Source organism: Heterodontus francisci, chromosome 9, assembly GCF_036365525.1.
Source record: "Heterodontus francisci isolate sHetFra1 chromosome 9, sHetFra1.hap1, whole genome shotgun sequence".
NCBI classification, from domain to species: Eukaryota; Metazoa; Chordata; class Chondrichthyes; order Heterodontiformes; family Heterodontidae; genus Heterodontus; species Heterodontus francisci.
The window spans coordinates 94,665,357-94,691,241 of record NC_090379.1 but is presented as its reverse complement, the minus strand read 5'-3'; the positions used below and the strand labels follow the sequence as shown (position 1 = coordinate 94,691,241).

At 41.7% G+C, this 25,885-nt stretch overlaps 1 protein-coding gene across 18 annotated transcripts in view; it reads right to left on the bottom strand.

Annotated features, from left to right (window-relative positions):
• slc8a3 (solute carrier family 8 member 3) overlaps window positions 1-25,885 on the bottom strand; it is a 923,598-nt gene that overhangs the window by 141,281 nt on the left and 756,432 nt on the right. For 4 of the 18 annotated variants that reach the window (XM_068039521.1, XM_068039526.1, XM_068039527.1 and 1 more), the window contains exon 3: window positions 20,197-20,214. The exons of 11 other annotated variants lie outside the window; for them this stretch is intronic. In XM_068039521.1, coding sequence (XP_067895622.1) covers window positions 20,197-20,214 — 18 coding nt within the window. Of the gene's footprint in view, window positions 1-132; window positions 143-5,632; window positions 5,644-18,344; window positions 18,365-20,196; window positions 20,215-22,521; window positions 22,532-25,885 lie in introns of all 18 variants that reach the window. 3 more of the 18 variants (XM_068039539.1, XM_068039529.1, XM_068039537.1) reach the window with 3 other exon arrangements.

The window sequence follows — 25,885 nt, the reverse complement described above, 5'->3', positions numbered from 1 at the left end:
TATTCGTTGCTCAGAATGTGGTCTCCTCTACATTGGGGAGACCAAATGCAGACTGGGTGGCCGCTTTGCGGATCACCTCCGCTCAGTCCGCAAGCATGACCCCGAGCCTCCGGTTGCTTGCCATTTCAACACAACCCCCCTACTCTCATGCTCACATCTCTGTCCTGGGATTGCTGCAGTGTTCCAGTGAACATCAACGCAAGCTCGAGGAACAGCATCTCATTTACCGATTAGGCACGCTACAGCCTGCCGGACTGAACATTGAGTTCAATAATTTCAGAGCATGACGGGCCCCCCATTTTACTTTTATTTTTAGTTATTTTTTCTTTTTTCTTTTTTTTTGTGTGTTTATTTTATTTTATCTTAGTTTGTTCAGTTTGCTTAACCACTTTTTTTTTTCATGTTTGTACTTGCTGCTGTTCAGTTTTCAGTTCGTTAACACCTTATCTGTACTAATGCTTTGTCTTTTAACACACCTTTAACATATTGTTTGCCTTTGCTCCATGACCTTCTGGTCAGCTATTCTGTGGCCTTGTCCAATCTACACTTTCTCCTTTGTTATCTCTTGCCCCACCCCCACTTTACTTGCTTATAACCTTTCACATTTCTAATATTTGCCAGTTCTGAAGGATCACTGACCTGAAACGTTAACTCTGCTTCTCTCTCCACAGATGCTGAGTATTTCCAGCATTTCTTGTTTTTATTATTGAAGAATATGAATGTTAGGTTTGTGTTGTAATTGATAGAGATTGTTGGTAGGTGAGTGATGGCGGTGTGGTGCATTAAGCAGTATGTTCGGCTAATAGAGCAGTTGTCGGTATATGGCATTTGAAGAAGAATTCATTGACCTTGAGGTGAGGTCTTTGAACTTCTTGCAGCACTGCATCCCAATCCTCTGGTCTAAATTTCTGGTAATGACTGCCACGTCTATCTGCTTTCACTGCCTTCTGAGAGTTTGTTTGAACGGCCTCTGGCCCCCTAGGATAGATGACATTTCTCCTCCACAACCAAGTCCTCCAGTGCAATGTCAGCTAGTTTTGGAGCCCACTGTCTGCCATGTTGCACCATCTACTAGCTCACACTCTCTTCTGCAACCGGTTCTAGCACCTGCTCCAGCTACATTGCACCTCACCTTTAAGAGGTGCAGACAGAGAAGGCTAGCTTTAAGTGGCTCTAGTCTCTTGTCATGCAGGCCCCCACCTACCAAGAATGAGGCACATTAATTTTGCCACATGGACTTTAAATTTTAAATTGTTGCTGGGAAGAGAAGGCCTGTTAGAAGGGATTGCCAGGCCCCTCCTGGAAAGACATTTTTCCATATTAACAGACAGTGTTTGTAGACAAAGGACCATTCCCTGACACACACAATGTACAAAGCCATAAGTGGTTATACCAGTCAGTTACGTGACTACCCTGCTGGCCAACCTAGGGAGTTTTAAATTGTAGAGACAGTGTTTAAACTGGCAGAACGATGTTTGCTCCTAGATTGAAAAGACCTCTCCTGGCTGGCTCACCACAGCCTCTCCTGTCTGCTCCCATCTCTTTCTCACGGAACTCCAAAAACCGAATGAAGACACGTGAACCCCAAGAGAGAAAAGTCTCTATTTAAGGTTTAAGAAGAATATTGGGCCCCAATGAAAAGCAAGAATCTACCTACAATCAAGGACTCGATAGTGGAGCTAAAAGACCCATAAAAAAACTCTTCAGATATTGCCTCAAACCTTTCCACTTTATTTCTTCTGCTCTTTTCTGTCTCTATTTGCATGTGCATACCATGTATGCATGCTGGTGTGGGCGCGTCGTGTATCCGTAGGCACCAACCGAATTAGAGTTTGAGTTTAGGTTTCATAAAATTTCACCTTTCTTTTTTAAACCTAAGAAAACCTGTTTGTGCTCATTTATTTGCCTTATAATTGGAAAGCGGTGAACAAGGATTCACCAAGGGAGAGCTGAAAACACAGTGTGTTTAAAAATAAAACCCAGGCATACAGCAACTCAGTAGCATGCTTAGCGCTGGCTGCATGCTACAATCATTTAAATTAACAGGTATCACAAAGTTTGCGTGCTACCTACATCAGAAGCAACGGGCACAGGTTAATTGGGCAACTCGATCCTCCATCCATTTTTGAGCCTTATCAAATTTCGCAGATAAATAATCTACATTAGGAAAAACAAGCAACCAACTTGAATTCCTACATATTGAACATTTCGTAGTCTAGGGCAGCTTTGCTAAATGGTCTGCACTGCTTCCATGCCTGCACAGGATCATCATATGAAATAGCTGCCAGTTTCACAATGTGCCAATTACAGACCCAATATCGTCCCCTGGTCAAAGACATACAATTCCTTACTCATGATAAGTGACATCTGCAAGGACGGCAACTATGAAAAATCGTTTATTTCAACTGGTATTTTAGCACCAATAAAATCAGAGAATTCTAACTGCACAGAAGGAAGCGATTCAGCCCATCGAAACTGCACCGGCTCTCCGAATGAATAATTCACTGAGTGCCATTCCTCCATCTTCTCCCCGTATCCCTGCATGTTCTTCCTTTTCATATAACAGTCTAATTCCCTTTTGAATGCTTCAATGCACCACACTCTCAGGCAGTGCATTCCAGACCTTAACCAATTGCTGCGTGTAAAAGTTTTTCCTCATGTCGCTTTTGCTTCTTTTACCAATTACTTTAAATCTGTGCCCTTTCATTCTCAATCCTTTCACGAGTGGGAACAAACTTCCCCTATCTACTCAGTCCAGACCCCTCACGATTTTGAACACCTCTATCAAATCTCCTCTCAGCCTTCTTTTCAACAAGGAAAATAGTCCCAACTTCTCCAATCTATCTTCATAACTGAAATTCCTCATTCCTAGAACCATTCCCGTGAACGTTTTCTGTACTCTCTCCAATATCTTCACATCATTTCTAAAGCGTGGCACCCAGAACTGGATGCAATACTCCAAGGCCTTGTATAATTGCAGCAAGACATCCTTGCTCCTGTACTTGAATTGTCTCGCTATGAAGGCCAACATACCATTTTCCTTCTTAACTGCGTGTTGCACCTGCATGCTTACCTTCAGTGACTGGTGCACAAGGACACCCAGGTCTCGCTGCACCTCCCCCTTTCCCAATCTATCGCCGTTCAGATAATAATCTGCCTTTCTGTTTTTGCCACCAAAGTGGATAACCTCACATTTATCCACATTATACAGCATCTGCCATGTATTTGCCCACTCACTCAAACTGTCCAGATCACACTGGAGCTTCTTGCATCCACGTCACAGCTCCCACTCCCACCCAGCATTGTGTCGGCTGCAAATTTGGCTATATTACATTTAATTCCCTCATCTATATCATTAATATATATTCTGAATAGCTGGGGTCCTAACACTGATCCCTGTGGTACCCCACTAGTCACTGCCTGCCACTCGGAAAAAGACCCGTTTACTCCTACTCTTTGTTTCCTGTCTGCCAACCAATTCTCTATCGATGTCAGTTTAGTACCCCCAATCCCATGCGCTTTAATTTTGCATGCTAATCTCTTATGTGGGACCTTATCAAAAGCCTTCTGAACATCCAAATACACCACATCCACTGGTTCTCCCTTATCTATTCTATTAGTTACATCCTCAAAAAATTCCAGTAGATTTGTCAAGCATGATTTCCCTTTCGTAAATCCATGTTGACTTTGTCCAATCCTGTCATTGTTTTCCAAGTGCTCTGCTATTACATCTTTTATAATGGACTCCAGCATTTTCCCCACTACTGATGTCAGGCTAACCGGTCTATAATTCCCTGTTTTCTCTCTAACTCCTTTTTTAAATAGTGGGGTTACATTAGCTACCCTCCAATCCGTTAGAACTGTTTCAGAGTCTATAGAATTTTGAAAAATGACCGGCAATGCATCTACTATTTTTAGGGCCACTTCCTTAAGTACTCTGGGATGTAGATTATCAGGCCCTGGGGTTTATCTGTCTTCAATCCCATCAATTTCCCTAATACCATTTCCCTACTAATACTGACTTCTTACAGTTCCTCCTTCTCACTAGACCCCATGTTCCCCAACATTTCTGGGAGGTAATTTGTGTCCTCCTTTGTGAAGACAGAACCAAAATATGTATTTAATTGGTCTGCCATTTCTTTGTTCCCCATGATAAATTCCCCCCTTGCTGACTGTAAGGGACCCACATTTGTCTTCACTAATCTTTTTCTCTTCACATATCTTTCAAAGCTTTTACAGTCAGTGTTTACGTCCTCTGCAAGCTTACTCTCATACTCTATTTTCCCCTTCTTAATCAATCCCTTTGTCCTCCTTTGTTGAATTCTAAACTGCTCCCAATCCGCAGGTTTGCTGCTTGTTCTGGCCATTTTATATTTCTCCTCCTTGGATCTAATACTATCCCTAATTTATTTTATAAGCCACCATTGAGCCACCCTTCCTGTTTTATTTTTGCGCCAGACAGGAATGAACAACTGTTGTAATTCATCCATGCGCTCTTTAAATGCTAGCCATTGCCTATCCACTGTCAACCCTTTAAGTAACATTCTCCAAATTATCATAGCCAACTCGCGCCTCAGACCTTCATAGTTTCCTTTATTTAGATTCAAGACCCTAGTCTTGGAATCAACTCTCTCACTTTCCATCTTAATGAAGAATTCTGTCATGTTATGGTCGCTCTTCCCCAAGGGACCCCGCACAGCAAGATTGTTAACTAATCCTTTCTCATTACACAATATCCAGCTAGGATAGCCTGTTCTCTAGTTGGTTCCTCAACGTATTGGTCCAAAAAAATCATGTATGCACTCCAGGAATTCCTCCTCTATAGTATTATTGCCAATTTGGCTTGCCCAATCTATATGTAGAGTAAAATCACCCATAATTACAGTTGCACCCTTATTGCATGCATCTCTAATTTCCTGTTTAATGCTATCCTCTACATCACCACTGCTGTTTGGGGGTCTATATACAACCCCCACCAACGTTTTCTGCCCCTTGGTGTTTCTTAGCTCCACACATACAGATTACACATCAGGATTCTCTGAGCTAATATCCTTCCTCACTATTGTATTGATTTCCTCTTTTACTAACAAAGCTACTCCACCTCCTTTTCCTTTTTGCCTGTCCTTCCCAAATATTGAATACCCTTGGATGTTCAGATCCCATCCTTGGTCACCCTGCAGCCATGTCTCCGTAATCGCAACTATATCGTATCCATTTACATCTATTTGCCCAGTTAATTCATCTACCTTATTGCAAATACTCCGCGCATTGAGACACAATGCCTTTCAGTTTGTCTTTTTAACATTCTTAGTCATCTTAGCATTGTTTCGCACTATGGCCTTATTTGTTTCTTGCCCTATATTTCTATGCCTTCCACTTTTGCCTTTTTGTTTCCTGTCTTTCATTTCTATCCTTGTTTCCTCCTCCTCAGTCTCCCCATTCAGGTTCCCATTCCCCTGCCATTCTAGTTTAAATCCTCCTCAACAGCACTAGCAAACGTCCCTGCGAGGACATCGGTTCCGGTCCTGCCTGGGTGTAACCCGACCAACTTGTACAGATCCCCCCTTCCCCAGAACCAGTTCTGATGTCCCAGGAATCTAAATCCCTCCCTCTGCACCATTTCTCCAGTCACGTATTCATCTGCTTTATTCTCCTGTTCCTATGCTCACTAACATGTGGCACAGGAAGTAATCCTGAGATTACTACCTTTGAGGCCCTGCTTTTTAATTTAGCTCCTAACTCCTTAAATTCATCTTGCAGGACCTCAACCCTTTTTCTACCTATGTCGTTGATACCGACATGTACCACAACCACTGGCTGTTCACCCTCCCCCTTCAGAATGTCCTGCAGCCGCTCCGAGACATCCTTGATCCTAGCACCAGGGAGGCAACATACCATCCTGGAGTCTCATTTGCAGCCAAAGAAATGCCTGGCTGTTCCCCTTTCAACTGAATCTCCTATCACTATGGTTCTCCCAGTCTTTCTCCCCCACTGCTGTGCAGCACAGTAATCTGTGGTGCCACAAACTTGGCTGTTGCTGCTTTCCCCTGGGAGGCCATTCCCCCCCCCCCCCCCCCCGCACCAATAGTATTCAAAGCGATATATCTGTTTGAGAGGGGGATGGCCAGAGGGGACTCCTGCACTACCTGCCTGTGTCTACTACTCTGCCTGGTGGTCACCCATCTCTTTTCTGCCTGTGCAGCCATCACCTACGGTGTGACTGCCTCACTAAACGTGCTATCCACGACGTCCTCAGTTTCGCGGATGCTCCACGGTGAATCCACCCGCAACTCCAGCTCCATAACGTGGGTAGCCAGTAGCTGTAGATAGATACACTTCCTAAACATATGGTCATCAGGGACACTGGAAACATCCCTGATTTCCCACATAACACAGGAGGAGCAGATCATTGGTGCGTGCTGTCCTGCATGACTTACCTTTAGTTACTCCCTTTAATTAAAAAATACTAATTATACTAGGGGCCTTGTTCTACTACAAACACTACCCACCACAATCTAAAGTCCTTAATAAATTACACTAATTTAAAAAAACACACTTTAGTAGTACTAACCTTTTCACTTACATGGTAGGTTTAAGAAAAGAACTTTCCCCTGAATTTTTAAAGCTATTTCCAGGCACTAACAGCTGTTACTCACCAACCAATCACCTTGCAGCTTTCCTATGATGTCACTGTTAACTTTTTTCCAAACTCTTGCGCACCTGGACTGCTCTCTGCTCCGCTCCTGGAAGATAAGTGACTGGGCCTCGATCCTCGGGCTCAATTCATCCTCTTCTCTCACTCTGCACTCTCCCCACAAGTCCACTCCTCTCCGCTCCGCTCCCAGAAGGTAAGTGACCGGGCCACGATCCATTGTCTCTCCATGTTCTTCCTATCAAGTGTATCACTTCATATTTCTCTGCATTGCCCTTCATCTGCCACCTGTCCACCCATTTCACCAACTTGTCTATGTTCTTTTGAAGTTCTACACTATCCTCCTCACAGTTCACAATGCTTCCAAGTTTCATATCATTCGCAAACCTTGAAATTGTGCCTTGTACACCAAGGTCTAGGTCATTAATATATATCAGAAAGCACAAGGGGTCCCAACACTGACCCCTGGGGAATTCCACTACAAACCTTCCTCCAGCCCAAAAAACATCCATTAACCACTACTCTGTTTCCTGTCACTCAACCAATTCCATATACATGTTGCTACTGTCCCTTCTATTCTATGAGCTAAAACTTTGCTCACAAGTCTATTGTGTGGCTGTGTTTCAAACATCTTTTGGAAGTCCATGCACACTACATCAACTGCAATTCCCTCATCAACCCTCTCTATTTATTATCCCTTTTAAAAACTCCAGCAAGTTAGTTCAACATGATTTTCCCTTAAGAAATCCATGCTGGATTTCTTTAACTGACCAATATTTTTCCTGCTATAGAAAACTTTGGGATTCCCTTTAATGTTAGCTGCTAGTCTCTTTTCATGCTCTCTGTTTCTCTTTGTTTTTTCACTTTCCCTCTGAATCTGATCCATTCAGCCTGGTTCTCCACTGTATTATCTACCTGACATCTGTTATAAGCACATTTTTCTTCTTCATCTTCATCTCTATCTCATTCATCATCCAGGGAGCTCTGGATTTATTCACCCTACCTTTGCTCTTCAAAGGAACATACCTTGACTGTGCCCAAACTATCTCTTCTTTGAAGGTAACCCATTGCAAAGCCACAGGTTTTTCTGCCAACCTTTGATTCCAATTTTTTCAGCCCAGCTCCATTCTTACCCCATTGAAGTTGGCTTTTCACCAATTAATTATTCTTACTCTAGATTGTTGTTTGTCCTTTTCCATAACCAACCTAACCTTATGATACAATGATCACTGGCCCCTGAATGTTCTCCTACTGACACTTAATGCACTTGGCCCAGGTCATTCCCAAGAACCAGGTCTAGCAGTACCTCCTTTCTCGTTGGACTGGAAACATACTGCTGCAGAACATTTTCCTGAACACACTCTAGGAACTCTTGCCCCTCTCTGCCCTTTACGCTACTACTATCCCAGTCTATGTTTGGATAATTAAAGTCCCCCATTATAACTGCCCTATAACCTTTGCACCTGTCTGTAATCTAATACAAATTTGTTCCTCTACATCCTTCCCACTAGTTGGTGGCCTATAGACAACACAAACCATTGTAACTGCACCTTTTTTGTTGCTTAGCTCTAACCAAATAGATTATGCCCGCGAACTCCTCTGGGACATCCCTTCTCCACTACTGCAATGCTCTCCTTAATCAATACAGCCACCCCTCCCCCCATTTTCCCTTTCCTCTCTTTCCTGAACACCTTGTATCCAGGAATATTTAACTTCCAGTCCTGCCCTTCTTTGAGCCAGGTCTTTGTTATAGCCAAACCATCGTATTTCCACATGGCAATCTGCACCTGGAACTCACCAATCTTATTAACCACACTCCGCACATTCACATATTTGCACAGTGACCCTGATTTAGACTTTATTTCTTTTTCCCTTATTCTGACCCCACCCATTAAATTATTATTCCTTATTCTAGTACTACCTATCTCTCCCAGTATTCTCTGCACCTTGGTATTCCAGTCTGATATTACCTTTTGGTTCCCACACCCCTGCCAAGCTAGTTTAAATCCTCCCCAATAGCACTAGCAAAATGCCCCACAAGGAACTCAGTCCCAGGTCTATTTAGATGCAACCCGTTTGGCCTGTACAGGTCCCATCTCTCCTAGAGCCGATCCCAATGTCCCAAGAATCTAAAGTCCTCCCTCCTGCACCATCTATTCAGCCACGCATTCATCTGCTTTATCCTTCTATTTCTATGCTCACTTGCGCGTGGTACTGGGAGTAATCCGAAGATTACTACTTTTGAGCTCCTGCTTGCTAATTCCTTACCTAGCTCCCTGAATTCTGACTGCAGAACCACATCCCTCTTTCTGCCCATGTCGTCCATACCCATGCTGGCTGCTCACCTTCCCGCCACCCTCCCGCCACCCCCCATCACTGACCACCCCCCCCCCCCCTACCCACCCCCCACCTCCGGGGTGCTTTGCAGCCACTCAGTGACATCTTTGACCCTGGAACCAGGGGGGCAGCATACCACCCCAGATTCACGTCTGTGGCTGCAGAAACGCCTATCTATTCCCTGAGCTATTGAATCACCTATTGCTCTTCCAGTCTTCCTTGTACCCCCCATACAGCTGAGCTACCCGTGGTGCCATGGATTTGGCTCTTGTTGCAGTCCCCAGATGAACCATCACTCTCATATCACTCTCATCAGTATTCAGAGCTGAATACTGGTTGGCGAGTGGAATGCACTCAGGGAACTCCTGCACTACCTGCCTGTTCCTCTTTGCCTGGCAGTCACCCATTTCCTCTCTTCCTGCATACTCTCAAGCTGTGGGGTGACCACATCTATAAATGTGCGATCCAAAGCTCTCAGCATCATGGACGCACTGCAGTGTCGCCAGTTGCTGTTCAAGATCCGAAACCCAGAGCTCGAGCTGCTGCAACTGACGGCAGTTCCTGCACAAATCGTTATCCAGGACACAGGAACTGTCCTGGATTTCCCACATAGCACAGGATGTGCACTCCAGAGGTTGCAGTAGCCCTGCCATTCCTTTATTTATTAGATAACATTGCTACTGCAAAAAAACCTTACCAATACTAATACACCTTATTGTTATTAATAAACTTTATTAATACTGATAAACCCATCAATACTAACACACCTACTAGTAGTAATAAACACTACTTAAAAATAAAAGACAAGATAATATTCATCAGCTACTCACTTGTTACTTCTTGATATTTTTATCGTTTTTCATTTGCTAGTTGTTTAGACTCAGTCCCTAAGCAGCAATACTCACCAACTAATTAACTTACGACTTTCCTGCGATGTCACATCTCAACTTCCTGCACTGGCTTTAAACTCTCTCTCTCTCTCACACACAATGTGCTTCTGCTCCCGGAGTTCCTGCGCTGTTTTTAAACTCTCTCTCTCTCAATGTGTTCTGCTGCTCCCGGAGTTCCTGCGCTGTTTTTAAATTCTCTCTCTCTCGATAGGTACATTAATCGGAAATAAATTATTTTTACCTCAAGAAAGCTTGAATGTGTACCTCTTCTGCCAACCCATTACTTCATTCAAGTGAGCATGCTTTGTGTCTAAGCATACAGATGCAGTGTGGGCAATATTTTACTGTGGCGGGGTGGTCATCACAGCTGAGCCCAATTCAATTGTCATAGGCAGTTTCAACATTGTTTCAAACCTTTCCTTAACTTGGCACTAAATTGGCAATAACTAAGCAAGCACAATAGGAGAAGGCTCATGGATGCTTATTATGGGATATTGTTATGACGGTGCTTCTATATGATTTGTTAAGTATTTTTTTTGAGGTGTGTGTGTGCGCACGAGGGGCTAAGGTAAAAGGGAACTTCCATATTTCAATCTGTGTGTTAATGCTTTGCTTTGTTATTGATTAAGTTTTGTTTTATAATAAACTAATAATTTTGTTGTTTATTAAAGAAACCTGGTTGGTGTATGTTATTCTGTGATAAATTGTAGAGTATATGATTGACTACATCGGTAACAGGGTAAACATTTAAATATATGTTGTGGCCTGTGGAGAAGTGGAACTAGAAAAGACAGTGCACTCCTCCCTCCACAGTTGTAACAACATGGAACCGTCACTGCTAGACTGCATCAAGTTAACTGTGTATTCAGACCAATCTATTTGTGTTTTCATCATCAGCAGAAGGCCAGTTTGCTGTTATAGTTGACTTTTAATGATGCCAAGGCACCAATCTGCCAAGTTAAATTTCTCCTCTGCACACAATGGAACCTTTCAGAGGCAGGGATAACAGCTCAGAGCTCTGCTGCATGGTGAATATGACTTTCCAGTCTGATGCTGCATGTGCTGTTGCCTTGCCCCTCATTGCCCTCTGGATTAGTTTGACTTTCAGGTCAGCATCCTGTGTCGCCACGCATAAACAAATTGCTTCACGCTCTGATGCGTTTAATGTTCAATCTAGAAGTGACCCTGAGGTTGTCCCTGCCAAAGTCCATCATCTTGCACTCTGATTGCCTACTCTCACCAACGAAATAAACAGCAGGCTATTTTCTACTGGTAAAGAACAATGAATACTAAAAGCAAATGTATTTATTTCTTCATGTTACAAACCACAAACAAGGTGCCTCACTCTCCGAAGCACTTTAGAAATTAATCCTTTTGCATGTCAGCTTCAACATGCAGAGTGGCCATACAGAATTAGTTATGTTTTATGCATGCCATCCGAGATTTTTTTTAATCATTTCAACATGCAATTGTAGGCAATATGGAAGGGGTCGCCTGTATTTTTCAACCACTATTCAGCTGGATACACTATGTAATAAAGGGATAGTGGCATTCTGTCTGACAATTCACATTGATTGTTAATCAATAACTGGTATTCAACACTTCAAAATTTAAAAAAAGAACTATGTTTTCATGTGCTATGTTTGACTTCTGCTTTAAGTCACACATTGGCTTGAATCAGCGCAGCTCCCTGATTATTCCACAGGTAAATGCAGCATCAGGGCTATATTGAGCAGTGCATATCTGGAAGATCCAAGGTTCAGTATCTGGTCTGCACAAAGTCAGCTGATCTCAGCCAAGGTTGCTAGTAGGGCGCAACAGTGATGTGCTTCCCCCCAACCCCTGCATCTAACTTGTACAAAGGCCACTCGATTGGCAATACTGGGAGAGAGACATGCATGCAGACTTCTGGTGAAGATTGACATCCAACAGGAAAGCCACCAATTTTCAAAATAAAATAAAGCTTTGGGGTAAAATTGGGCTTAGTAATGCCCACTTTTTGGGTGCTGCGAGTACATTTAGGGTTCCAAAATGGCGATCACAAAACATACAGGCGCAGTTCTACCTTGAACTGTGTTGGATGGCATCTTGGCAGAAGAGTTTGTGCGCATGCACTTAACATCCACCGGAAGTATGCAAAGTAGGAAGACTCTGCTTCCACTGCCATTTGAGGAACAGAATTTCAAAGACTCACAACCCTCTGAGAGTAATAATTTCTCCTCATCTGTCTTAAATGGGCGACCCCCTTATTTTTAAACAGTGGCCCCTAGTTCTAGATTCTCCCATAAGGGGAAACATCCTTTCCACATCTATCATGTCAAGACCCCTCAGGATCTTATATGTTTCAATCAAGTCGCCTCTTATTCTTCTAAATTCCAGCAGATACAAGCCTAACCTGTCCAATCTTTCCTCATAAGACAGCCTGCCCATTCCAGGTATTAGCCTAGTAAACCTTCCCTGTACTGCCTCCAACGCATTTACATCCTTCCTTAAATAAGGAGACCAGTACTATACACAGAACTCCAGATGTAGTCTCACCAATGCCCTGTATAGCTGAAGCATAACCTCCCTACTTTTGTATTCAATTCCCCTCGCGATAAACAATAGCATTCTATTAGCTTTCCTAATTACGTGCTGTACCTGCATACTAACCTTTTGCAATTCATGCACTAGGACACCCAGATCCCTCTGCATCTCAGAGCTCTGCAATTTCTCACCATTTAGATAATATGCTTCTTTTTTATTCTTCCTGCTAAAGTGGACAATTTCACACTTACCCACATTATACTCCATTTGCCAGGTCTTTGCCCACTCACCTAACCTATCTATATCCCTTTGTAACCCCCTTGTGTCCTCTTCACAAGTTACTTTCCCACCTATCTTTGTGTCATCAGCAAATTTAGCAACCATACCTTCGGTCCCTTCATCTAAGTCATTGATATAACAGTCTCCTGCCACCCCTGCAGATACAGAACATCTCTCCTCCTTTCCACCTCCTCCACCAAATCCTCGAGCGCAACATCAGAAAACCTTGGTGCATGCTCACTCCCACGGTCAGCCATTGTTCTTTGTTGCACAGCACTATTCCGAATGATGTCAGCATCTCCAGCAGCCACAGTGTACCTTCCCTTTAAGAGGTGCAGGCTAGCTATAAGTGCAAGTCAGTATTGATTTTGAGCCCCCACAGATGTATGCAGCCAATAAACTATGCAGTTACTGCTGTCTACACACAGCAATTATGATAATAAACAGGCAACACAAAGATGGTGTGCTGCCTGCGTTACAGTTAACAGGCGCAGGGTAATCACGGATCAATATTCTCGCGCCTGTTTTCGGGAGCTGTCCAATTCAGTCAGCTTTTGGTATAATATGTTTGGCATTTGAAATGCTGTCCTTTCTGCTTGTTCCACACCATGGCTTTTTTCTATGTGTTATCAGTTTCAGCAATGTTTGCCTGAGAGACAGGCAGGGTTTACACCTGTCCAATTTTGAATCATATGGCTCCATTTTAGTTGCTGAGTTTGATATTGAAAGTTGGACGACAAGTGTCCAGTTAGCAGCTGCTGCACTTAAAATTAAATGCTGTGCAGTTTGTGACTTCAAATGTGTAAATGAGTCAGGTTTACATGGATGCATTCACTCATTTTGATCCTGATGTAATGCAGGAGGTAGAGGCTTGAAAATAACATTGAGTCACTTGAAACCCGATTTAGTTGGCATTCCGGCTGCCGCCATCTTGTGTAAGGTCCTGACAATGGGCAGCACGGGCATTTGATTCAGGTGGATAGCCGTTTGTGATATGTAAATTAGGCTGCACAGGACACCAGTTGCAATCTTGGGGTACAAATAAGTGTGCGCATTTGGAGAGTGCATGGTTGATACAGTACCCTTTGCATCAGCACTCAGCAGCCTAACCAGTGGTGCTTAAAGGGACTGCTGGCAGCCACTGAAAAAACAGACATAGATATGGTTAACCTCTATTTTCGTGGTGCCTGAAGGAACCGAAGGAGCTGCCCACAAAGAAATACTCCAGCCTTCTGCCATCTGTACAAGGCCCCCCTGGGATTGCCTCCCCCTCCCACTCTCCAACTGTTAGTTCATTCCACATAGGAGCTGGCTCATTTCCCACCAATTCCAAGTGGTGAGCTGCCTTGCAGCACTGGTTTGGCATCAGTAGCACATAAAGGAGGGCCAGGTCTCAAATAATGACTGAGTGACCCCCACCTGGCTTCTCTATGATTTTAAAAACCCTCCACCCCCCACCCCCACAGGTCCCCATTTGGTTCTGGACTGGGCAAATGATCCAACTGTAATGATTGTGATATCATGCTGCCTGTCTATACTGTGATATACAGTCTATGAAACAGCAGTAGCCACTTGATTCAATTGCCTTGATAAACTATATACAAACTGGCTCTCTTTGATGTAATGATGAAACAGAGTGCAATATGGTGGCTTGAAGTGATCAGGCCGTGTCTTGTGGTTTGTGCTGTAGCTATTTAAATCGCTTACATGTTCTACTCCTCAACAAAAATCAGAATGCCAATAGAACCCAGTAACAAGAGGGCAAGGGCTTCCCTGGACTAGAAACACTGGACAGAAACTGCTTGCTTATGTAACATATAGTGATGGTGTAATAGAGAGAAACTGTTCCCATTGATGGAAGAGTCGAGAACCAGAGGACACCGATTTAAGGTGATTGGCAAAAGAACCAAATACAACATGAATAAAATCTTTTTATGCAGCGAGTGGTTAGGATCTGGAATGCACTACCTGAGAGTGTGGTGGAGGCAGATTCAATCGGGGCTTTCAAAAAGTAATTGGTTGTGCACCTGGAGAGAAAAAAAATTGTCGGGCTACTGGGAAAGGGTCGGGGGGAATGGGACTAGCTGAGTTGCTCTTGCAGAGAACCAAATGGTTGAGCTGAATGGCATCTTCGTGTGCTGTAACCATTCTATGAATCTATGATTCTATGATAATGTGCTGTCCATGTAACAGAAATTTATGGTGGATGGTCACTTGTGATTTGTAAATTAGTGCTCTTAGTGAGAGGCTACCTCATAAATTAGGTCCCTCTTTCTGTAACCTCCTCCAGCCCTACAACGCTCCGAGAATTCTACCATGTTCCAATTCTGGCCTCTTGCATCCAGGATTTCCTTCACCCCACCATTATCAGTTCTGCCTTCACAAGATAGACCCTAAGCTCCAGAATTCCCCCTCTAAACCTCTGTGCCTCTCTAACTCTTTCTCTTCCTTTAAAGAAGCTCCTTAAAAACTATATCTTTGATCAAACTTTGAGCACCTGTCCTAATGTTTCCTCCTTTGTCTCGGTGTCAATTGTCACTTTGACTGATTATGTTCCTATGAAGTATCTTAGGAAGTTTTGTTGCATTAAATGCACTATATACATGCAAGTTGTTGTTGTTGTAGGTCTAATTAGCATCAATAATTAATATGTTACTCCCTCCCCCACAATACAAGATGATGCTGTTGAAGGTTCTTAAAGTTAGGATTAATTGTTTTTGATCCAATAAGGTAAGTTTTATATAATTGCAGAACATTGTGTGTCAGCATACTTCAATACTATGAGGTCCTATTATTCTAACAAAAATTACTCCTAAAGTTTTACAAGTGTTGGTGTGTTGGATTTTGCATGAATAATGAAAATATATTGGCAAGGTCATACTGGCAGCACAGCCCCCTTTTCACTCCGCTCTGCCTATTACACAGGCAAAAATGTGCGGAACATGCAATATTAGATCATACAGCCTGTAAGTTAATATGTCTTTATACATCACCGAATATTTTGTGAGTATATGCATTTTTATTGCATAATATTTGTTTATAATTATTCACCGCAAAACAAATAACTACTGAAAGTTTAACACCTTAGAACATGTTAGAACATATTAAATTGTATCAGGAATTGTGTATAGTGTCATGGAAGTGTAGCTTTTTTTCTCTCTGTTTAAAAACTAAGGGGAGCTGTGTACTTTTAAGGCACAGAGAAGCTTTTAGATTCTCTGGGCATAGTGTGCCAGCAGCAAGACTGTTTCCTAGGCAACAGCAGGAGGGGGCCACCAGCTGTATTGTATCAGTTGACTGTGGGTAAAGACTGGCCAGAACCAGTTTGATCTGGAGACCAGCGAAGCGCACTAACTAAAGGAAGGATCTCTTTCTCTTAGCAGAAACATCTACATTGATCTACAGGTGGTGTATTCCCTAAGGAGAGAGAAAAATCCTGGAAAAGAACATTTGAACTGTTAGAGGTAGAAAATTCCTTTTTACTTCCAATCTCGAAGAAGTATTTGCCTTAGGAGTGGCTTTCTGTTGCCTTTGTGTTTCTGGGAGTTCTAGAATTCTAAGTAAAGTTTCTATTGATAGTCTGCCAATTTAAAAACCCAAATAGACCTGTTGCTATACTCCTTGTTGATAGAACTGTGTGACACCTGCTGCAATCGAAGTGCTTTGAACACCTATCCATTATAAACTGTTCATCAAATCCGCCTGGAGACTTCGAGTGGCATCTGACTATTCATCTCTGGGACACCTCACTGAACCGGGAACGTAACCCACAAAGACTTACAACCCATTTATTTATATATTCCTAAGAAACAGCTATAATTTAAAATATAACTTTTTAAAGCCGGTTAACCATTTGTTTTTGAATGTATGTGTGTGTGCAGGAAGGTTAAGAGAAATAAGAAGTTATGAAGTCTTTTAGACATAGGTTTATCTCAATAGTGTTTAAGATTTAGTTTATTAATAAATAGTTAACTTGTTGTTTAAAGATACCTGGGTTTGGTCTGTTTTATTCTGGGGGGGGGGGTTAATAAAGTGTTTAATTTGGCTAAGTTTTCAGTAGGTGGGAAAATGTTAATAATATGCTATGACCTGTGGAGTAATGGGACTGAATTGACAGTGCATTACTACCGCCTCAGTCTTAACAATAGGAAGAGCTGTGATAATCTGGTATATGGGCCTTGACATATGCTTTCATAGAGGGAGTTGCAGAAGCATGGGACTGTTAAGAGTTTTGTGTATGTATGTAAAAAAAGTATATATATATATAATGCATTCTTATGCAAAAATAAAGTTAGATTAACTTTCTTTAAGGTTTTTGCCCTGTACCATGCATCAACGGGATGCAGTAGGGTCAGCTTTTCTTTCCATCCACCACTGCCCTGGGCTGTTCTAGTGGATTCACAGCAGCCAGATCAAAGATAACATTTGAAGAAGTCTACTCATTGATTCTCTGGGTAAGGCTATGTTGCATGGTGCCTTGAAACTTTGACAGGTAAAGGATGAGAGATACCAGTTATCACGTTTAGATGCAAGCTCCGCCAAAAGCAGTGCTCAGCACAATGGAGCATCCACAACTTGGGATGATCAGGAAAGTCCTGGCCAACATTTAGCACAGGGATTAAAGTGAGAGGACAGGCCACTAAACTCTTCTGCTTTTTCCATCTTAATGCTGAGTCTAGTGAGCAGTTGCTGTGCACATCTTTTGGAATAGGAAAGCCAGCAGCCTTAAAGACAAGGGGAAAACAGGAGCACAGGAATCATCTGGTGATAATGAGGATGGTAATTGTGTTGTGTAAGGCAGTATATAGACTTTTTTAGAAAATGTATGAAAGATAGCTTGATTGGGACTAGATGTGTTTCACTAAAATACCTGTGACCAGAGATTTTGATACATCTGTATTCACTCTTATAAACCTCCTTTGTCCAAAGTAACAATAGACTAACAGCTAACGTGCTTTATTGCTTTGTAATTTTGATTATCATAGAAATATAAGCACAGAAATTATTTTGGTCCATTGTGCCTAGAGCACTGTAGCTCTTACACCAAAACTATTTACTCTAATCTCTTGTTCCTTTGCTGTACCATTTCATCATTTTCTTCTTCAAATATTTATCTAGCTTCAATAGCCACTGAGGTAACATGTTCAATATTCTAATAATCATAGAATCATACAGCACAGAAGCAGGCCCTTCAGCCCACTGTGCCTATGCTGGCTCTTTAAAAGAGCTACACATTAATTCTGCTCCTCTGCTCTTTCCCCATAACCCTGCAAATGTTTGTTCCTCTTTAAGTATAGATCCTCTTCCCTTTTGAAAGTCCTTATTGAATCTGCGTCCACCATCCTTTCAAACAGTCCACTTCAGATCGTAACAACTCATAACTTTCTTTTTTGTATTCTATGCCACTATTAATAGACCCAAGGATTCAGTATGCTTTATTAACAGTCTTATTGACTTGTCCTGCCGACATCAAAGATTTCTTTGAGCCGCCAGGTCTCTCTGTTTCTACACTCCTATTAAAATGTTACCATTTGCTTTGTGTTGCCTCTCCTCATTCCTCCTTCCAAAATGCATCACTTCACAATTCAATTCAAAGAATATATAGATTTCTTCTGATTTCCACTTTTCTGTTTATAGTACTAATCCTCGGTTACAAATGCACCATAGTTGAGGAAAAGTGCTGGAAATAATTACACCTGGTTATCTCCAGTTTGGCTAGGAGTAAGGAGAAAATCACTTGGATCATTCTCTCGGTTCTTGCTATCGGTTAGAGGAGTGCACGCTCCCCTTCTTCACTGTCCCTTCCTCTGCTGCAGCCTTGCCGAGAGGTCAAGACGCTCATCACACACATTGCTCGATGACATGAGTGGCAGCCTGGCTGATGCTCCCCACAGTCTCGGAGATATGAAGCAAGAAATCTAAATCTATTCTATTGGATCGGCTGATAGTAAGAGTGCCGTTGGCCGTCAGAATGCATTTCAATCTAGCTCACACCAAATAATTCAACAAAGAAAAATTTCAACTAAGCCTCTCTCCAAATGTCTATCTCATGCAGGGGTGAAATCACTGAGTTATGTAATGCACAGCACCAAAAAAAGTACACAGAGGAGGAGACCAGAAGTACTCGTATTAGAATCCATTGACTACATCACTCATTTAGTTATGAATTACACAATGAACAAGGCATAATTCACAGTCTGACTTACTTCAAACCACGATCTTCTAGGAAAAGTTTAGCATTATAAATCTGAACGAAATGATGACACAAAGATTGATGCGGAGGAAGCACAAAAAGACTAAATAATCCAAGAATGTAAATGAAGATCTCAAGAAGAATTTAAAGCCTTTTGGCTTGAAATAGTGTGGTTCAGTATGATAACAAGTATGTTAATATGACATTTCTTTGTCTGCTATTTTAAGGCAATAGGTAACATTTGAAATAAACTAAATTGTTACTAACAGTGCAAGTTCAACACAGTGTGTACTCATGAGTCACTTTAGGAGATAAATAATGAGAATATAGGACTGTCCCTAAATAAATCACAATCCCGGCATTTTAGCTTATACCATCATAAAAAAATATTTTTTCAATTACATATGCATATAACAGTCACAGCTATACCTGTTTAGGTAGAGTCCATAAATATAGGCAACTGTATATAATCAGTGGGAATACAGCACTGGATCAGACAATGTAAATAGTTTCAAGAGACAATTAGATTTCTGGAGGGAGAAGGGATTAATCAATATGGTGACAAGTAATGGGAGTGGGATTGTTCTAGGAGAAAGTGATTCTTATTGGACCTAATGGTTATTCCAGCTCCTAAAGGTTAGAATATTTATTTAACTGGCTTTCTATGGTCTATCCCATATTTTGTTTTCAGCTTCTGTCCTATAGAAGCCTGGTTTGTGGAAGCTGATCACAGAACACCACTGTTGGCTGCTGTTCAGTCCATTGCCTAGGCCTTACCACCATCTCAGCAATGCACTGCAGAAGACTGGACTGTCCCACTCTCTCAGCTGAATCAGAGGAAGTACGGCAGTAGCAAAGAGCACACTGCTCTCTTCTCTGAAAGGAGGGCGATTCTGATGGTGAGAGACATCACTGGATACTTCCCAAATATTTGCAACAATTTACTAATTTCTTTTCCTAATCTTAATAGTGCTACCAAAACATGGGAGGATACATTTTTCAAGCCTGCATGCCAATGGTGTGATCGCACACATGACATACGCAGTCAGTAAATTGGAGGCAGTGTGTTTGTGATTTTCCAACTAAGAGCCATGTTCCTTTGGTGGCATGGGACTTCAGAAGATCCCTCCTATATTCTAAGCATCTAGTTCATGACATTTCCTGTGTGAAAGCCATGTCCTACTTCTAAAAAATATACAATCTAACCTTTTAAAAATGAAATCACTTTGCTGCCAGAATTTGCATTTCCAAAACAGATCTCCTTGTACATTCATGCAGAACGGGTTAAAAATTAGAAAAACTAGAAAAGATCTGCTTACCTTGTGCCAACAAGAGCGCTGTGGAGAAAGAGAAGGAAAAGAGAAAAAGAATCAAATCTCAGATACAATTATTAGCAGCATTCCATTTTGCTTGGAACAGAAGAGGTGGACTGCAGCTAACAATCATTCTGAGCTCATTTCATTTTTCTGGCTTGAAATGTTTGGCATTTTAATCCAGTTTTTATTGTTGTGACTTTTGCATAACATATATCAAAATGTATTTTATTAGCACATCCAAAATAGTAACTTAATGATATGGAACATTAAAAAAGATATTTATTTTGCACCATTATACAATATAATTATATCCTGATCAAAGCATAAAGCAGAAGGCATTGATCTTACACCTGAACTAGGGTATATCTCCTAGCTGGTTACTAATTGTGTCCACAGTTACTCTGAGATGCTTTTTATGTTGTGTTTCAACTGCCCAATCCAATTTTTTTTTTGGGTTCCCACTCTGCATTTATATAGCACCTTTAGTAAAAGGTTCCAAAGTGCTTCTCAGGAACATAATCAAACAAAAACTGACAATGAACCAAAGGAGGAGACATTGGGACAGGTAATTAAAAGCTTGGTCAAAGAGGAAGAATTAAGCTACATCTTAAAGGATGAGAGAGGAGTGAAGAGGCAGGGAGATTTGGAGAGGGAATTCCAGAACTTAGGGCCTAGACAGCTGAAGGCACAGCTGCCAATGGTGAAGTGGGGTTGTGCAAGAGGCCAGAGTTGGAGGAATGCAAAGCTGTCAGAGGGTTGTAGGGTTGGATGAGGTTAAAGGGATATGGAGGGGTAAATCCATGGTGCAGGCTTGGAGGGCCGAATGGCCTGTTCCTGTGCTGTACTGTTCTTTGTTCATGGAGGGATTTGATCATTGGGATGAGCATTTTAAAATCAAACCCTTGGTGGATTGGGAGCCAATGTAGGCCAGTGAGCAGAGACATGAAGGGTGAATGGGACATGCTGCAAGTTAGGATACAGGGAGCAGAGTTTTGAATGATCTCAAGGTTACATAGGGTTGAAAATGGGAGGAAACCAAAACATGGATCAGGGTTTCGGGAACAGATGGACAGAAACAGGCGATAACAGGGAGTAGAAGTTAGTGGGCTTCATGATGGAGACAATATACATAATGTGTATAAAGTAGTTGTTAATATCCATAGAATTAAACTTTTAATGGGATATTATTTTCAAGTTAAATGATGCAATAGCTTGAAAATATTCTGTGTCCTGGAAATTATCATAATGAAACCAGTTTGACTGGTCATTCATCTCATTGCTGTTAGGGTGATGTTCCTGGTGCAGAATGACTGCCAGATTGACAGAAATAGCAACAGTCACTGCACTTCAACGTCATTGGGTGGATTTTCAAATGCTGGCAGGGTCATGACCAGGTGCGGATGTGACTTTGGTGGGAGTTTGGGGGGGGAGGGTTGGGGGTCCCAGAAGTCATCTCTGGAACCCAACGTCTCTGGGACAGTCCACAATTTTCAATGTTGGGTGGGGGGGAGGGGGTGCGGGGGGTGGGTGGAGGGAATGGAGCACAGTGTGATAAGGTGCTATACGAAAATGCAAATTGTGAAATTGGGGCAAATTGGGATCAGAATTATACATGTTATAATATACCTAGATCAGGATATCTACACAATGAGGATGAAGAACAAGTCATCCTGCATGCTGGAACTTTACTTGGGACACAAATTTCAATTGGATAAAACAAGCATTGCTTCAGAGTGGAGCCTGAATTTCTAACAGTGCACTGCAATGATTGAATCTCATGTCCCTGAATGACGGAATGCTACACCACCTCTAAGGTCCTGTTCCACATCAAATAAAGCATTCCTACACAGTCTTCTTAATATTGCTTATTTTATTAGGAAATGCCTTTTGTAGCAACCGTTTGCTGTACACAGGGATTAGGTAATGAGTCAAATAGAAAACAATGGGGAGTCAACAGTATCCACTCAATTCAACGTGCACAGGCCGGATTTCCAACAACCCAAAATAAAATAACCCCAACAGGAGTTTGACTAACAATACACAGTGTAAAATTGCTAGCCAGTTCTTTCTCTCCTTCTCCAGAATATATTCCATTTTGTAATTATTTAAACCCTTAAACAAAGGGAGAAAGCAACAAAATAAAGCATGTCAAAGCCTTTCTTTAACATGTGATGAAAATACTGATTAAAATAAATGCAAATGTATTAAGTTAACTATCATCTGAATAATTCTGATTGACTGTGCTCAGTGACAAGGTAACCTCGGGAGAGAAGTCAGCTGATTGGACAATGCAGGCTTGCACATCCAATTAGCTTGAATCAAATTGACTAATTGGATACTTCAATTTAAAGGGGAGTCTCTCTCCTACAAATTTAATATGTTACAAAGTACACGACATATGAAAATTGAACATCAATTTGGGTCCATCAAACCCACCCGATTTAAAATATGCTTACCTGCAAATAAAACCCTCGTAAGCTTGAAAGAACTCAATTGGATACATTTAACTCAGTCAAATTACTTAGGCGTAAAATGTCCGCATAGTCAATGTGATCTCCCAGACTGCCTGAGGAGTTTGGAGAGGAATTTTCTGCATTTCACTGCCCCCCCCCCCTCCCCCATCCTCTGCCAAACTTATTTGCCTCTCTCAGGAGATTTACATAGATGCTGGGGGGAAGAGTATGAAGTTTGGAGTTGTGATACTCCAGTCATTGTCAGTGTGAGGTAGGTTAGATGGGCCAACTGGACTTTTCCTGCCTGTCACATTTGTATGTTCATATGTAAAGTTCCTTGATGCAAGTGGCTAATTTTTCAGTTTTTTTTTTAAGAACAGAAAATGCTGTAAATATGCTGCAGGCTCCTCGGTACCAGCAGGGAGAAAAAACAGATCGATGCATGGCTGTGGACCTTTCACCTTAACTGTCTTTTCTTGACCTCAGTACATGCCAACATAACTCCAAAGGGACCCAAAACATTAACCTGTCTTTTCTTATTTCAAATGCTAATGGATTTGCTGTGTAGTTCCAGCATGTTCCCTTTGTATTTTGGTTTCCAGTATTTGCAGTGTTCAATCTTACTGCCTTTGCCTTTTTTAAACATATTTCTGTCCCTGTTCTACTTCTGTGGGTCACGTGACTCTTGTGACCAACAGGGTGAGCGAGTGATCTGCTCCAAACCCTTTGGTTTATACCCGTGTTGAGCCAGCTGCTGAGAGGTGGAGAACAGCAGCCACTTGGTGACTGCCCTCCATCTCATTCTCCTTCCCCCAGTGGGGAGATATCTGCCCTCATCACAGAAGTACAATTGAAAGCAAGACCTCAGCAGATCAGATGTTAGGGAGATGCTAGGAATCAAGCTGATGTTGTAGCACTGCACAGTAGCATGCTTTGGTATATACATATACCTACCTACAGTAATTTTAAATCACGGGATGGAAAAATGGGTCGCTTCATGTAAGTATATAAGAGTAAATTTTAAATCCAAATAAAACCCCAAACAATTCACTTGTGAAATAACTTTCTGTTTAGGATGTGCGTACTTGTTCCTGAGCTGCTCGTGGCCAGAGGTGTTTACCATGTCTTAACCCGAGGCATAAGCAGCAGCAAGCCAAGCTGCTGGCCCGACACTGCAGATGCTCAGAACTCAGATCACATTCAAAATAGTAAATACTAAAAAGGCATAGTTGATGGACTTCTTTAGGAATAAATGGTGATCAGGTCTTGGCTTATGTTAAACAGTAAGATTCCAACCTCTCGCAGCACTCCAGAATGTGTTACTTTCTCCCACAAGAAATGCTGTCAAAAGTGAACCAAGCCATAGTGCCTGTACTTAATACTTCAGACACTGCATTGTAATCTTTGTAATATGCATAAACAGCATTGCATATCAAAGGCGAGTGACTCTTTCATCTTAGTTTTTTATACCCTTCGTATTGCCAAAGCAATTAAAAGATGCTGATCTCCCGAGAAGGTTAAAGGATCTGCGGAGGTGAAACACTGTGTAAGTTACATTTTTACGAGGTAACTGAATCCGGTTTGTGTAGATCACAAGAATGGTACTGTTGCTCCATTAAACCTGCAGAGCCTCCACTTTGCTAGCAGATTCTGCCATGGTGAGTTTCAGAGCTTCGCTGGCATGCTTCTTTAACCAAACCAAAGTACAACACATTCTGGTCATTCAACAGGCAGGACAGCAACAGAACAGGAAAGCAAACAAATGAGAAGAAGTGTACTCAACTATCACAAGCACAAATGAAAGTGTCTTTAAAGAGACAGCATCCCCTTTGTAATTATGATTCAGCACTATATAAACTGAAAGATAAGATCTGACTGAATGCTGGACTGGAAAGTTACCTCTTTTTATTTAGTGAGGTGTGGCAAGGAAGAAAAATAATTTAAAAGCCACAACTTGAAATCGTGTAAAGCAGCTCATTTAATATGTTCATCTTTTCAAAAAGAAATAGCATTTAATTAGGCAAAATATTTTATGGGAGTTTAACATCGTTGAGTGTTTTACTAACAAGCAGTCACAAATATTCATTGGAAATATTAATGATTTCAATAGTTAATTCTGCCATGTTGTAAGACAGAAGGAAGTGGAATAAAATGTGTTCCCTTTTTAAAACTATTTTGATGTCTGATTTCTATTTTCAAACTTTCTGAAAAACCCAGGCATATACTGTGCTATCCCATCAACACTGCCGAGCACAGACAACACTAACAATCACAGTATGTGGCAAATATTCTATGAAACCTGATCTTTTAATCCAGACATAATTTAGTTGCCTTCAAAAAAATGGGTAAGTAACTGAGAGTATGAGGAGTGACACAAGCCATTCATTGTGATGGGTCATTAAAGCCATAACTTTCAAGCTGTCTCGAATCAAATATGTGCACGATACTGCGACCGCTGGCACTACAGTGTGAGCCCTCGCTAGGCCTCAAGTAGCTTCAAACCAATTGTACTGAGCGCATATTATTAGTCAGGGAGATTTGAAACATTCATTTACAGCTTTGAATTCCACCACTTATTACTATTTTGCCTGATCATTTTCTGTTAATCTTGGGATTAGATTTCTGTTCCCAGAAACAGTGTCTGATTTGTCACAGCTTGAGGGTCATTGCAATGACAGTTAAGGATCCATCACAATGAATGGCCTGTGTCAATCCTCGTACTTTCAGTAACCTCCCACTTCTTTGAAGGCAACTAAACTACCTTTGGATTCAGAGATCAGGTTGTACTGAATATTTTTTTTATCCTGTGATTACTAATGTGGTCATTGCCCAGCCAATGTTGATGGGATAGCACAATATGAGCATGTCAGTGCTGGCTCTTTGAAAGAGCCATCCAACCAGTCCCATTCAACTGCTCTTACCCCATAGCCCTGTAAATTTTACCCCTTCAAGTATTTATCCAATTTCCTTTTGAAAGTTCCTATCGAATCTTTTCATAGAAAAATGTCTTCTCATCTCCCCTCTGGTTCTCTTGCCAGTTACCTTAAATCTATACCTTCTTGCCAGAGGAAATAGTTTCTCCTTATCTACTCTATCAAATCCCTCATAATTTTGAACAGCTCTATTAAATACCCCCATAATCTTCTGTGTTCTAGGGAGGACAATCCCAGCTTCTCTAGTCTCTTTCATAAGAGAGGAGAGAAGGAATGTGAAATGGGGCGGGGGAAATGGGTCAAAAA